General features: G+C 31.4%; 1 protein-coding gene and 1 pseudogene across 1 annotated transcript; both read right to left on the bottom strand.

The window, feature by feature from the left end:
• Positions 1-4,278: 4,278 nt before the first annotated feature.
• On the bottom strand, positions 4,279-9,613 carry LOC120252931 (annotated as a pseudogene).
• Positions 9,614-11,038: 1,425 nt separating this feature from the next.
• On the bottom strand, positions 11,039-11,767 carry LOC120252953 (translation initiation factor IF-2-like). The gene has a single exon (XM_039261162.1). The coding sequence runs from the start codon at positions 11,765-11,767 to the stop codon at positions 11,039-11,041; it is 729 nt and encodes a 242-aa protein (XP_039117096.1).
• Between the last annotated feature and the right edge of the window lie 4,401 nt (positions 11,768-16,168).

Raw genomic sequence — 16,168 nt, 5'->3', positions numbered from 1 at the left:
AACTCGTTTAACTATTTTAGCTAGGGTGTACAATAAAATTAACCTCTATAAAATAATACTGTTGGAACAGATAAAAATTATTATTTATAAATTTATTTATTTATCAATAAATGAATAATTTATTTATATCGGTAAAGAAATTTTATTAATTTAGACGGAGATTTTATAATTTATAACTAGTTGTAACACAAGTATATTTGAATATAAATTTTATAAAAAGTCAATAGTTTTTAATTTTATATTTATAACTAGAAATATATAAAATATTTCTCAAAATAAATATAATATTATGTATGATGAAACAACAAGGTAATTATTACAAATAACATAAAGTTTGAAAGTAATTAAAAGTACAAATTCATTAACAAAACTTCATAATACAAAACATAGGACAACAATTTCATATTTCATTAATGTTTTTTTATTCTTCAAATCATTTAGATTGAGAATCCACTACCGCTAAAATCTTAATATGATACCTCCGTCTTTAATAATAAATAAAATTGTAAATATAAAATAAAATTATAAATAATATCAAAGTTAAAAATAATATTATATGAAAATTATATGTATCTCATCATTGACATCCTTCCTTTTAAATAAATAGGTTGAATTGTTAACCAAAAAACAAGAATCTTCCCAATTATATATATATATATAATTTCATAAATAATATTAGCTGAATAGAAATATATTCAAGTAACAACATTAATAATAAGAAATATATTATTTTAAAAATTATATATTTTCAAAGTTATAAATAATTATTAAATAAGATTTCATTAAATTTTTTAAAATAATTTTTCATATAATTATCTTTTGAATCGCAAGAGACTGAAGAGAGTGACACTAGTGTTATTAAAAATCTAAAATATTATTAATAAATATAAAAAATAATATTGAATTATTTAATAAATAAAATTAATCATATAAGTTGTTTTTAATAAATATTATATATATACTCAATTTAAAAATTAAGGGAATCTCCATGGGAGACAGGATTTTCCCATGCCTACGGGATCCCCGCACGGAGTCCGAAATTCCAAATATCAAAAATCTAAAATATATTAAAAATAGTCACTTAAAAAAAAATAAACACCAAATTGGTCATGCAAATTATTATCAAACAATCACAATCAAATTGCCATTATTGTATCGTCTATTATACACATTACTAACAAACTAATCATGACCAAGAGAGAAATTTACAATCTCAATTAAATTAACACGATCAATTTAATATCAATCAGATCTCAATCATATTTAATTTGAATATGTCAAATACATTATCATTTAATAATATATTCTTATTTCAAATAAAATTCTAGTTTTAAAAAATAGATAGATATAGATTTTTTTTTTTAAATCTAAATCTCCATGTTTCATTCTCTAATCCCTGTTAATGTCATAATTCATCCTAATTCAAGTTTCATCTTTGTTAACAAATCTCCCTACTATACTAATTATCTAAAATAATTTATATATATATATATATATATATATATATATATATATATACCTAAACTATAGGGTTTTATTTACTTATTTTTCTCGTAAATAGTAATACTTATTTAATTATAGATAATTTGATAATTGAATAACTATATGAGATTTTTAAACTTTTATTTAGATATTTGTACTTTATAACATAATATATATATATATATATATATATATATTCGGTGACGTGTTATGGCTTGGACTAGTTGACATCCCCAAATCTTAACGTTGACAAAATCAATTCGTTAAAAAAAATATCAATGTGAATATGAATACAAATTCCAAAACCCAATTCGCTGAGTCACATTGTACATCAAACCACAACCTCCCTGTGCCTTAAACTAACGTTTATCTTCACCGTTGGTTACTAGATCTCCATCTCAGCCGTCCTTTCCTGCCCTCTCAAACCTAACATTCAAACACTTGAAATGACTAGATTACCCTCCAAACATTCTCTAATATCACCAGGACAGTGTCCAGAACACTGAACATCAACATCTTCACTTCAAATGCTCCTCTTTTTACTCATCTTCAATCAGAACCATCACAAAATTTGCAGATTTGGTGTTTGTTCATTCTGTAGTTGTCATGTGTTTGTGGATATGACCAATCATTATAATATGCCTACTTTGTTGTCTCTTTTTAACTCAACTAAAAGTTTACTCTTTTGCCAGCTGTCCATAGAATTGGTGAGTTGCTATGCTGCAGGAAAATTTAATTTTCTGAACCAGAGATGTTCATCCAGACAAATTTGGAGAAGTTACAAAATTTGAGTATATTGATTTATCAAGTCAAAGGTATCCTAAGGTTTTCATTGAATTTCAACTGTTTAGTTTAGCTAGCTTATGTTGCGCCTCAGCGATTGGTTGTAGGTACTGATTAATTTATTTCCTTGGATAAATATGTATATATAAAATTCTGATTTCCCTAAATCATCCACATAATTATTTTATTTCCTTGGATTTTATTGTAAAATCATTCATGATATTATATTTAAATATAATGGTTCAAACCTTATAGATTTCTAATTATTTAATTTGTTATTTATTTGATTTTAATCCTTTAATTAATTTACAGATTTAGGATTTGCTTGGCAGTCACCATGTTGATAATATATAAGATTCTTGAATTGTTTTATCTTGGTCTTCCGCAATTGTTATTCAAATAGAAATCATGATTTATAATCTTGATTATGTATTCAGAATGGATTACTTACATTTTAATTATTATTGTCGCATACTTGATTGAACTCTAATTATACTCATCACATACTAACAATATCTTGTTTCGAAATAATTGGAATTATTTTCATTAGAAAAACGGGATCATCAAATTATACTATTTTTGCATTGACAATGATTTTGAACACGACGTATTTTGATAAAGTGACGTGTAGTCCCCAAATTAACTTTGCAATAACTCTGTCATTGAGGGTTAAAACACTGACTATGTCGACATGAACTTCTGACTCTGATAAGAAACTAGTTTCACACCGTTCCGTCAGTGGAGAACAATGGCCTCTGATAATATGGCTCGGATCACCGAGGGTAAATAAATGAACTCTGACAATTTGACTCGGATCACCGAGTTTAAATACATGAATTTTGTAGTTTTATTTTTGACATTAGTTAATTGGGGTATATATATATATATATATATATATATTTGTTTATTTGAAAACTTATGCTTGTTGAAATACTCTGAATTCTTAGTTTTATTTTTGATAATTATTGTACAATATTACATTTAAATATGTTTTCAGAAATTACTGAGTTTTTGTGATCCCTATATGTTATTGTTTTTAATGGTTGTTTACTGGACTATCATGCTCAAAATACTACCAACTCATAAAATCATCTTCTAATTAACTCAATTCGGAAAAACTACCGTAAAATTTTGCAGTTGCTTCACTAGTGTTCCTATCAGAATCATCTGTTTTACATAGCAAGTCTTTAAGTAATGAATTCTTCAATCGGGTGTTTCTTTTCTTATCATATGACACTCAAGGATAAACCACAGAAATGGCATAATAACATGATATCACTCACCAGTCATCAAATCATTAACATGATGATCAAACATTATCAAAATATGCTAACAAAAGAATTCAAGCAGCACTCCAAACATATATAGACAGGAGAAGAACCAACTACCAATTAAGATATTTTAAAAATAATACAAATAGAAGCAGACCGACCTGCTTAACAGATTCTGCAATCTCATAGACAGGACCAATACCATCTGAGGATGGGAAAACCAAAGACGAGATCTGGTCAATAGAGCTACGCAGCGCCATAGAGGAAGCTTGAAGGAGGACTACCACCACTACAACTGCATTATTTTTAAGAGGAGGAGAAGGAACAGGAGGACAATGAGGCATAATATAACATTGAGGAACTTGGCAGAGCCGTTGGATCAAAACATTTCATGGTTTAGGATGAATCGAACGGATCAGATTAAGAAATGGGTTAAGAGAGCGTGGGCTGACTTTGGGCTGGGCCACAGTTATTGGGCCCAACATAAATTCGAAAGGAGTTCTACAAAAACATTCCTGAATGTTTGATAATCATTCAAGAGTTTTACAAACACTTCCCTGAATTCTTGATAATTATATACAAAGTTAGAGTCTTATTTATTATTTACAATTTATTATTATTCTGTGAAACAGCAATGCAGCATACTATGCACAGATGATTTATTTTATTTTCTTTTTGTCTAAAAGCAATTTTTATCAAGAAAAATCAGTAATGTTAAAACAACAGAAGACATAATATAGTCTGACAATAATAGCTTCAAGACTGACCTTCATTAGTGTCTAACAAATATCACTTTAAGAACATGGGAATAAGCTACAAACAACAGCTAATATATGCTCATATAAAGCGACTCAAAAGTAGGACATGAAAAGAAATCATCACTCCTCCCCTTTGATGTTGTCAGGCTGGTGTGTTTGAATCAAGAACATTCACTTAATGAAGATGGTGGGGAAAATTCAATTGCTCATTTACGTCCTTGAACTTATCCTTGAGCATCTGAATCTGTGATCCAAAAAACCAGTACTTCGAAAAACCAATCTCTATTGCCATTTACTGATATATATGTAAATATGGTAAAGCATACATTAAAAGATCGAGGTTGTTACACTTTTAACTTGATCTCTAACTTGTGTTTCCGCTGACCAAGTGAATGCAGCAGCTGAGTGACCTCAAATATGTTGTCCAAGTCATCTTCGAATACAGACTCCAGGTATTCTCTCAAAAAGTGTTGGCAGTTTGTCAACCACTGGCATGAGAAGAAAGCAATTGAACTGAAAAAGAGACATCAGAGATATAAGATGGATATGCATGATCAAATGGCACTATGCTTTGTATATATTTGTCTGGCTTACGAACCTTCAATTCGGTAGATACCAGAAAATATTCTTTGATGCCATGGAAAATCTGATAGACCAGCGCATAAACAATCCTTTCAGATGAAGGAGCTAGCCTTCTGTTCCATAGCATGCTGTCTAGAAGATCGACAAGCCGTGCCTCTGTTGTATGAGAAATATCATAACCTAATTTTGATTCTACCTTCAACCTGGATTCCGGTTTGTTGTCACTAATGGTTTGCCCGAAAGATGACTCTTGTGGAAAGGCTGAACAAGATAAGTTTGCATTGGAAGAAGAGTGTTCAGTGCCAGCAAATGAGTCTAAAAAGTGACGTAAACCAGCACGATTCTGTAATCCAATGATTGGAATTTAGAAAACAAGAAAAAAATAAACAATAGCAATTTGAATACTGCAGAGTTAGTGCAAAAGGGTTCTTTAAGAAACCTTGTTGTGGAGGGACCAGGACACATAACGGGTGGTGCTTGTTAAATCCTCCATGCATCTGGCATAACATCATATAAACAAGACCAAATTAAGTGTACTCTATAATGCTCCTTGGCTTCAACTACTAGCTAAAATAACAAAATAAAAAGTCAACAGGAAACTTTTGTCATAAAACTCATTGGTAAATGGCTTTATTTTATTAAAAGGGGCCATAACTTTACAGTAATGATGCACAGGAAAGTATTGATAGAAGTGGTAAAGAACTAGAGCTGAACACCAGCCAGCATCTAAATACAGTTCTTCCTTATTCTTCAAAGGGGAATCAATATATTTTCCCAAAACAAAAAAAAAACTATTATTGCAAGTGAAAATGACCAAAAACTCAATGAACAAACAGCAGTTTCGAAGAATTTAGGTTGCTTACTAATCACGGCATGCTCGCTCTGTTGATTCAGCAAAATTATTGAAAGCAACCTCGATGTGTCTTAAAAACACTTCATGGCCAAAAACTCAATGACAAACAGCAGTTTCGAAGAATTTAAGTTGCTTACTAATCACGGCATGCTCGCTCTGTTGATTCAGCAAAATTATTGAAAGCAACCTCGATGTGTCTTAAAAACACTTCATGGCCACTGAGATATTCCCCATCTTTCTGTTAAATATAATTATTAGGCAGTGCACAAGAAAAGAGAACTTCAAAATTCAAAAGGAACAGATACCTGGAGTAGATATACAGAGATCGGGAGTAGCCTCTTCAATATGTACAAGAGCCTAAATCCCAGCTGTTGCAAATGTCCATAACAATTTTACATGGTGAAGATACACTAAAAATAAGAAAGCAACAATTCTTTGTTTCTACACTGTATCCAAACACACAAATCTAGGAGAAATACTAGAGAAAGAGATGCACGCGCATATCAGCTGGAATTAACTATTTCTGTGGGATTTTGATATGAAGATAAGTCTCTAGATTATTCAGCAGCAGCAACCTTAATGACAGATTCTCAATTGACATCTGATACTCTACTAAATAAGAACACAAATAAGCCAATATATGGTTCATCTCTAAAAGGTGTCACTAGTTTCAGTTTTCACATATAACTCACTCTGGAGTCTTCTAAACTCTGCTGGAAACAACCTCTATTTCAAGTGTCTGTGCGTCATGCTCAATTGAACAATAGATGGAAAGATATGATATGCTGAAGGAGATTCTTGCAAGACTGAGGCAATGTCATGTATTAGTAATAACTTGGTTTGCTTGGTCTGTTTTTTTATTGTTTGCGACATAGTTAAAATAAACTAGCACATACCAAGGGGATGTATTAGAATAACTAGAAGTCAATATCGGTTAATTTGGTAAATATATATATATATGAACATCTAAGTCTGGGTTTCTCATCCTATCAGCTTATGTTTTTGAGTTGAATTGAGTCCAAATAAAATATTTGGTTTGCATCTAACCGCACAATTTTTTGCTAGGCTTAACTCAAAATATTAACACATTACCTTGAATATCATTTAGAGGGCATGTAATGTGTGCACCGAATGATATAAACTAACAAAGTTGTAATGAGCACACACCTGGTGAAGGAAAGGCTCAAAAGTGTCACGAGCATTTGCAACAGCAATCACACATGCAGTCCTGACAACAAAAAATTAGAAAATGGGTTACTGCCCCAGAAAAACCATGAATGACTAAATTTAGGAATATAAAAGTTTTAGATAGAAGAGGCTCAGAGAACCTAGAGTAGTTTGTTCCATCATGAATATCTTCAACCCCACATGCATTTACAATTTCCTCCCTTGTAATTGGAGGGCACTTGACACCTCCTCCCACAAGACGGAATTCTGTCATTGCATGATGATATTGTGCACCACCATACAGCCGCATACCTGCATTCTGAGCACAGAGGCCATAGAATTTTACTTAATATCAAACAAGCGAATGACGTGTCAAACAAATTCCAGAATAGTAATCTAGGCTAAACAGACCTGATTCATCTGAACAACCTCAAAAATGTAATTTAAAATATATTGGTTTGAAAAGTTTGCATTGGACAAAAGTAAATATATACATACACACACATCGGAAATCAAGAATGTGACTAAACAAAACAACCATAATAGACCAGCCCAATTTTATAGATCAGAAGACTACTGTGCAACAAATCTGTAAACCATATGCCATTCTTGGTGATGTTCTAAGAGAGAATGGAATCATGTCCAGGAATTTGCAAACTTTGCACAATCCTTCTTCCAGATGCTGGAAGACTCGATACCTCTTTAATAAATGTGGTAAAAAAATTTAAGAGGTGTGATTGATTCTGAGGTAATATCAATATTCTAGGTGTCCCGACCTCTGCATAATTTAGCATAAATAGTAAGATTAGAAATACATGTTCTCCATATGGTTTTTAAAACCTCATGCATCATTCTTGATAGAATATAAAGGTGAATAAAACAGTCCAGCAAAAGTAGCTCATGCTTAAGATTCATAGGAAAATCAATCTAAAGTTGCCAATAGCATGATGAGTTATTGAGCCACTATATGACTTACAGGCATCATCTTGGGAGGAAAATGCAGACCATCAGTGCCTATAAAGGCTCCCCCATTGGGTCTCTCATCCTGAAGAGTTTCTCCTGTGGACAAAACCATGTAACATGAACAAGCAAACATATTCTGCAGATAAAAATAATCGAAAATGACTAATACCAGAACCAAATGTGTGAAATAAGGCAGACATCTAGAGAGTTGAGGAAAATAATATCTTCATACCAAACTTATCAGGAGGTGCCACCACCGTGCCTTTTAAAAGTAAAGGTATCTGAAGAAAAGCAGAAAATTTCTTAAAAGAAAAAATAATTTGCATTTGCTAATCAATGAAGTAGCCATAAATTTGGCCTGTATAAACTTTGTAACTCCGGAAAATTAGTAGGATGTTTCATGGAAAGCAAAAGCTACCAAGTACCTTCATGAGAAATGAATCGTGGAAGGCTCGCCCTTTCTCTTTTAATTTTACTTCGTCCAAATTACTGCATAATAGACAATTACGCAATAGGTTATATAATTGAAACCTTACAATAAGGAAAAAAAGTTAAATGTAGATACCTGATTTCTTGATAAATTTCACGTAGCTTTTCGAGTTGCACTTCAATATTCCTTTTCAAGAAGTGGTATAATAAGTGGAACGCAATCCATATACCTTCATACCAACATTTGAAATAATTAAATAGATTCAATTAAATGTGTGCATATGTGAGTGTGTGAAATTTAAATGTTGTTAGCGCTCACTCAGAGAAGTAGCATAGATGTACCTTTTCCTAAGCAAATCTTCTAAAAATAACCTAAGGCTGCTCACACCAATTCTGCTTCTTTCTTCCCTAGTTAGCAGCCTCCCTAACTTTTCCTCCAAGCATGCAATGTCTTCAATTTCCCTCAAAGAAATGGCCTACATTCAAACTTAAACAAATTAAGGGATAAAATAAAAGAACTATTAAGCACGTGAAGTATTCAATAACCATTTTGATCTCCACTTTGGCCTGCTATATACAAATGTATCTACATTTAGTTAGAGAACCTTAATTTTTTTAATGCATTCCAAACAAAGAGTTCCCATTTATGGTTAAGCCTGTCAGAAAAATAAGAAAACTGTATCTGTCATTGAATCATAATGAGCTAACTTTGTTATCACCAAGATTAAGCATTCTATCAAAAGGGTAATCAATTTCCACCTTTCAACTATCAGCATACAAATGGGTGCAAATTAGTGGACTAAATGCTCAAATCAGTAAAGTAATAGACTTTAAGCAGGTTGGGTAGTCTAAGGTGCGTGATGATTTTATTTGAACGACTAAGTCATTTGTATCATGCTATGATATTAATAAAAAATTTGTGTAACCGGAACTGATAAAATGTAAAATTCAAACAGCTGGTGAAATTCAACAAAACTCAGAATCAAGTAGTTATAAAGAAACTGAACTTTTTTAAATTCTTCGTTTGATCTGTAAACTGCATCATGTCCAGGACCAACTCTACCAGATGGTACAGAAGTATAGAAGGACGAGTCACCCAACAAGCAGCCATCCAATGTATAAGCAGGTGTCTTATGAAAAACTTCTACATCTGAAGACCTTGCAAATTAAGAAATCCTTCTGTCAAACTTTGTGGACACTATGACAGTCCTTGACAGCTCAGGATCAATCTGCAATACCAGATACCACCCACCAGAAACAAAATGAAAGCTAAACGCTTTTATTACAGTTGTAGTTAAGGAGCTTCTCGATGAGGTCGACGTGAGTCATAAGCATCCGCCAGCAACAGTAGCGAACAAGACCTAAGGCATCAAGAGCATCACTGAAGAGATCCCATGCAAGTTAATTTGTCAATAAGATGATTGAAATGTCAAAAGCTATGCAAGGAACATAAAATCTTTATCGATCATCATAAAATGTCAGCCTGCCACACAACAATCAAACAACTTTATAAAGTATTCTAGTATCTCTACCATAAAAGCACCGATAGATCTTCTCTGTATCGCAGGTGCAACAGTATGCTCTTAATGTGTACCACGGTGGAGATATTCTCTCAAGAACCACGTGTTTTCAGATTGGAGTATAGTTCTAACCACCGTCAGAGATTCAACTTCCAAATTACCCATCGTGGAGTCAGTCCAGCACAAAATTAGAATTCATAGTGACCAAAAACTCAATAATTCATTAGTAAGAGCATCAAAACCAGTTCACACTAACATCTTCAATAGAATCATTAAATAGGCACTATTCAAATGCTTCTCATCTAGAAGGGCACAAGGAGAACTTCCACATCAACATCCACTGGTGGAAAATACTAGCAATTCAGAACAGAATTGATACAGAAGTTGACCATCAACAAAGAACTCGATTATATACCCATATGAACAACTGGAGACGATTGAGCAACTGATTGCTCAAGGTTGAACAAACATTGTTTAGGTATAAAGTTATCTTCACATCAATCCATGCAGTTTCAATCCCACTTTTGATCTAACAGACCTCAAATATAACGTATTTTTAAATTATAAGGAGTAAGAGTATAGAAAGGCTCAACCACTCAAGTCATTTTAAAACTGGGGGTACAAATGTAGAAAAGGTTGATGCATAGAATCATATTCAAAGCCAGGGATTTAGTAATTTAAACAAAAATTTAATTTCTGGATAAACAACGATAAAGAACAAATTTGAAGCCATTGATCAAATAAAAAACCTAAAAATTACATCAATACAATAAAATCATAAATTTTCTCACCCCTCGGAGTAGTCCGCCTGGAGAAGATCCAGCTACGTGTCCCACTTGTTACCAATCACCTGCGAAAAAAACCAGATAAAAAGAAAGCTCGCAAATCTCCAAAACCCTAGAGAAAAAAAAAGGAATAGAAATCCAAACCCTAGAGAGGAGAAAGCGACATCAATTGATACCTTTCCGCAGGTGAAGCATCGGACGGGGTTGATCATCTTCGCTTGCCTTCGATCGCCGCCGGGAAAGCTCAGAGATTATGGGTTTTTTAGGGTTGCTCGATATATATATTTTTGAGTTTAGATTAATTTAAAATTAATAATAATAATAAATAATTAAATAATTAAAAAATTAAAAAAAAATAAATTAAAAACAAAAAAATAACAAACAAACAAACGTATTCATTTCATTGCCATTTTTTGGAACCATGAACAAAACCAGGGTAAAGGCCTTAGAAGAAATCATTTACATGACGCATCATCTCGTGGACGATGTCGTCTTCACCGCCGCCGCCGCCGCCGCCGCTGCCGCTGCCGCCGCCGCCGCCATCTCCCCCATTTCCATCGCCTTTGCCTTTCTTTCCATTTCCATTGCACTTCCCTTGCTTACCATTTCCATTGCCTTTCCCCTTTTCCCCGTCACCGTTCTTCTTCTTCTTAAACAGAGAATCGTATTTTTCTTTCAACTTCTCTTTGAGTGATTGGTACGATTGGGCAGCCCTTTCACACAGTGCACCCAAGTTCACGGCTAAGGTCACCTTCGTCAACAGCGACGTTGTAGGTTTGGCCGGGGTGCCTCCGGGATGGGAGGGTGTGGATGCCTCCGGGATGAGGGAGTCGCCGGGATGGGAGGGTGTGGATGCCTCCGGGATGAGGGAGTCGCCGGGATGGGAGGGTGTGGATGCCTCCGGGATGCGGGAGTCGATGGGGATGGGGGGATAATAGGTGTCGCGGGGATTGCGGGTGGTGGATGCGGCGGTATTCGTCGTCATTATCTTTCTAAGGTCAGCAATGAGTTTGCGATTGCGATTCTGGGCCGGGGCCGGTGCCGCCTTCTCCGCCTTCGCCGTCTTCGCCGCCTTCGCCGCCTTCGACGCCTTTGAAAGCATCCTCACCAGTGCTGGGGGAGTTCCTGGCGCCCGGCGGGAGAGATACCGTGAGAGGCCGGAGAACGGGGTCATCACTAGGGTTAGGGTTTAAATGCGGAGAAGAGGAGAGGCGAGTACTGGTAACGAGGAGAAGAGGAGAGGAGAGGCGAGTACTGTTCCTTTATATATGATTGTCAGGAGGGACGCGTCGCCCCGCCCACTAACACTTACATTAAAAATTTTATATGATAATAAAACAAGAGAAGAGAAAAAGTATGTATAATTATTAAATTAATTTATTTGTCTCTTTTTTAACCCAATTTATTTTAAAAACTTATTATTGTTTTTTTAAATTTTATTATTTTAAAAATATTTTATTTTTAAAGAATTTATTATTATTATTATTATTATTATTATTAAGCATTATTTCAAAAAATTTATAAAAAAATATAGAGACTAATAAATTACAAGCAATCCAAGTACATGAAAGGAAAATCTTATAGATGGGACTTTTTTGCATTTTTTAATCAAAAATAAAAATAAAAAAATTATATAATAATAAAACAAAATTAGAGAAGACAAAAAGTAATTAGTTGTTTTACATATTGTTGTATATGGCTTATATACATGGTGAACAGGCAAATCGCCGAGATGGGTTGAAGGCAACGCCTTCGCGGTACAGGGGTATTTTAGTAAATTGCATCGGATAGAGTTTATATATATATAATCTGTAACCCTAATTTTTCTAATAAAAGAATCGACAGTCGCTCTGCTCCCGAGGACGTAGGCATACCCTGCCGAACCTCATTAAATCTCGTATCTCTTGTGTGATTACTTGTTGTTATTCGTTAGATCGTTGTTTTATTGTCAACACATATATTGATTGTATATAAAATAATTACAAAATCCCTTGGTCTTGCACTCCACGTTACTGGGTTAAGAATACATCCTCCAAATTAGTTACTATCATTACTCCCTAATTACAATGACACCAATATATATCATATGATTTATGAAGCGAGTGACACTTGTCGGCTCCCTATTGCTTCTTCTCAGCCTTCCTTCAATTCTTGTCGCCTTGTCTTTTTCTTCCACGCTGGCCTCTCCTTTTCCATGTCATGATCTTCTGGTTTTCTTTCGGATGTTGACCCCGTTGACTGCTACACATCTATTTCAATTTTTAAGAAAAAAATATTATATTAAAAAATTAGCATGGATGACATCTCTAACAGTGAAAGATGGCTTGTCGCCAACACCGTCTTCGTCTTCGTCAAATATTTAAATTAAATACTTCAGTTTGCCAATTATGTAACCTAATAAAGGATTATTTTTTTTTGGGTGATATATGGCTTCAATATTCACCCATTTCATTTACTCCTTAATAAAATCATATGCTTGTAATAGATAACTCTTAAATTTTTATTAAATTTAAAATAATAATAATAATCAACATCTTATATATATATAAAAATAATAAAATCTCCCACGTGTCAAGCTATGGTAAAAAGTTTTCTCATCAAAATTATATTTATTAGATTAAATACATGTGCTAATGTTGCGGGTTAAATCTAAAAAAAAAAGAAAGATTGCAAAATTAATATAAATTTTTAAAAAAATATTATTTTTCTAAATCATTTTAATAAAATTATTATTAATGTATTTTTTTAATAGTATAAAAATTTTTAAAAAAATGTTATTAATGTCTTTTAAAAAATATTGTAAAAATATATGGATGATGATTGTGAAAATTTTATTGCAAGTAATGTGCTATTAAAAGTTAAAAGTGCCTTATTTTTCTAATTAAGTATTTTTTTTGAAAAAAACATGAATTTGTGGTTTACTTATTTTTTTTAAAAAATTACATTTTGCCAAGAATATATATTCAACATATGATAGGTTTATTTATTTACATAAACTTTAACTTTATACATATTTTTCAAATTTTTGTAAGGTTTTGTTTCTTATGAAAATTTTAAAATTATCTTATGTCGGGTTAATATCTCCCATAAAAAATATATTATTAATTACTCTTATTAATTATAATATTATAATTTATTATTATTCACATATTTTTATTATTTTAAATATTTATTTTGAAATATAGTTTTTAAACATATTAGTTAATTATTTTATTAATTATATTTAATATTTTATTAAATAAATATGTTTTAATGAAATATAATATAAATAACTAAATATGGTCGTATTTATTAAGATGGCCCCTCATACATATATACACATACATTATATTAAACCTATCCCCTGAATATCTTCCACTTTGAAGCTTTCATTTCATAGACATTTGTTGCCTTTTGATTGGTTCACTTTTCTTTGTTTTTAATCTTATTGCTTTTTGTTGAATAATCTTGAAATTGATTTGGGCGCCTGTGCCATCTCACCCACATCTTTCCATCCTCACCGCTCATCAAGCTCTGAACGGTCGTGATCTCGCTAGCAGCTAATGAGGAGACTCCATTTCCTCTCATTCCCTTTTTCTCTCTCTCAACCTGTTGATATTACCACTCTTGACTTTTTTCTAAAATGCACTTCTCAGGTCTGTAGTGGGAATGCATTAATTGCAGAATGATTGTTTCTTTTTACTTTTTTTAATTAGAATATTTTTTTAAAAATATATAAAAAAACAATCTCCTTCTTTATCCTTTATTTTGAGGGCCATTTTTCTAGAATTTTTTTTTTTTAATTTTAATTTTGAAATATTAATCTTAATTTATATAATAATTAAGAAATGTATTCTACCATCTATAACTGTAAAGTATTATATTAACTATTATTTATTTGTAAAGTATCTATTTTTTCTTTTGTTTTTACCCATTTTGTATTTCTTTATTTTTTTATTTAGTTTCAATAGTTATTATTGTTGTTCATACATCTATAGACATAAAATAAAATTTTGTATATTTTATTTTAATTTGTCTTTCTTTGATTGGACTTTTTAAAAAAACTATCTTTTTTTTAATATATACTTATATTTTTCCCCTTGATTTTCATTGGTTTTTTTTATAGATTGGAAAGAACTAAAGGGTTTCGATGTTAATTAGTGTCCTCACACCGCATCATCTTTTGTTGGAGATTAGAGCTGAAGGTGCGGGGTGTTTTCCATTTGATTTCTATTTTCTTCCTTGATTTTCATTGGTTTTTTGGTAGTAGATTGGAAAGAAACAAATATTTTTTTTTCATCATTTTTTTATTTTTTTATTTTGTTGTAATTGAATGATGGTAATTGATTATCTTAGTATATTTTAGATGTGATGAAGTTGGGGCATGATTGAATAGATTTTAGATGGGTTTAAAAGTTTGTTTTAATAGTACTTTCTGATAAAAAAACAAATAATCTTAGCACATTTTGTTTGATAGAAAAATAGATTTTATTATATTTTGGTGTTTTTTTAAATTTTATGGGTCTCATATCACTAACGTATGTATTTTTAATGATTTTATAATCATCATAAAATTATATGATTCAAAAAAACTAAATATTTTTACGTTTAATTTAAAAAATTTATTCTGTTGTATCCCTATGATATTAGCTAATTATTATACTCTTTGAACGATAATTGTTGGTGTTTGGTTTGTACTATTTAAATGTAGAGAAGAAGAATATTAAAAGCTATGTGTGAAGGGAAATTCAAGATACTTTTTTTGGTTTGATTATCTTTATGGAAAATACTAATATGTTTTTTTATGCAGTCTTTTATCAATTATTATAATGTTTGAATTTTCTTCTTTAATATTATCTTAGAACCTACTTATGGAAAAACTTTATATGTGTATTATTTTAAACTACAATCCATGTAAATTTTATTATTATTAGACGTTATTTATGTTTATTGACTCTAATTTTTGAAAAAGTAATTATTTATATATTTATTGACTCTAAGATTTATTCCAACTCAAATAACTCTCTAATACTTAAATACAAGATATTGATGTGTAGAACGAGAGTTTTTCAAAAAATTATCCTTCATGCCTCCATGCTTATGATAAAAAAATTCAATGAAACCTTAACTTTGTTAACATGTAGACAATATCAAAACCGTTTCAATATATTAATTTTTACATTTTACTGAATGCAAATCATTTAACCAGTTATTAGGATTTTTTAACTTATCCACATATGGATGTAGTGAGACAAAATAAATTTTTGTTTATTCAATTAGTTTATAAATATGATAGGATGCATGCATTGTAAACCACAAAAAGATTTTACTAGAGATTAAGAATTTTTGCCAATAATTAAGTGATCGAGGATACCATTCATTTCAAGAGACAGGTGAATTTCATATCAACCATCTTTTAGTTTTAGTTGATATTTAATAAATATAAAAGACAATTAAAAATTCCCTAATATATGCTTCTTAGGTATCATTAGGATTTTTTTAAAAATTTAAATAACTTTCTACTTGGATTGCTATTTATTTTTAATTACTTATGATATTTTTTTCTTACAATTCATTGATAGAAATTTGTTTGTGT

The sequence above is a fragment of the Dioscorea cayenensis genome, chromosome 25 (genome assembly GCF_009730915.1).
Source record: "Dioscorea cayenensis subsp. rotundata cultivar TDr96_F1 chromosome 25, TDr96_F1_v2_PseudoChromosome.rev07_lg8_w22 25.fasta, whole genome shotgun sequence".
In the NCBI taxonomy this organism is placed as follows: domain Eukaryota; kingdom Viridiplantae; phylum Streptophyta; class Magnoliopsida; order Dioscoreales; family Dioscoreaceae; genus Dioscorea; species Dioscorea cayenensis.
Note: the sequence above shows the minus strand (reverse complement) of the source record. Positions and strands in the feature narration are given on the sequence as shown.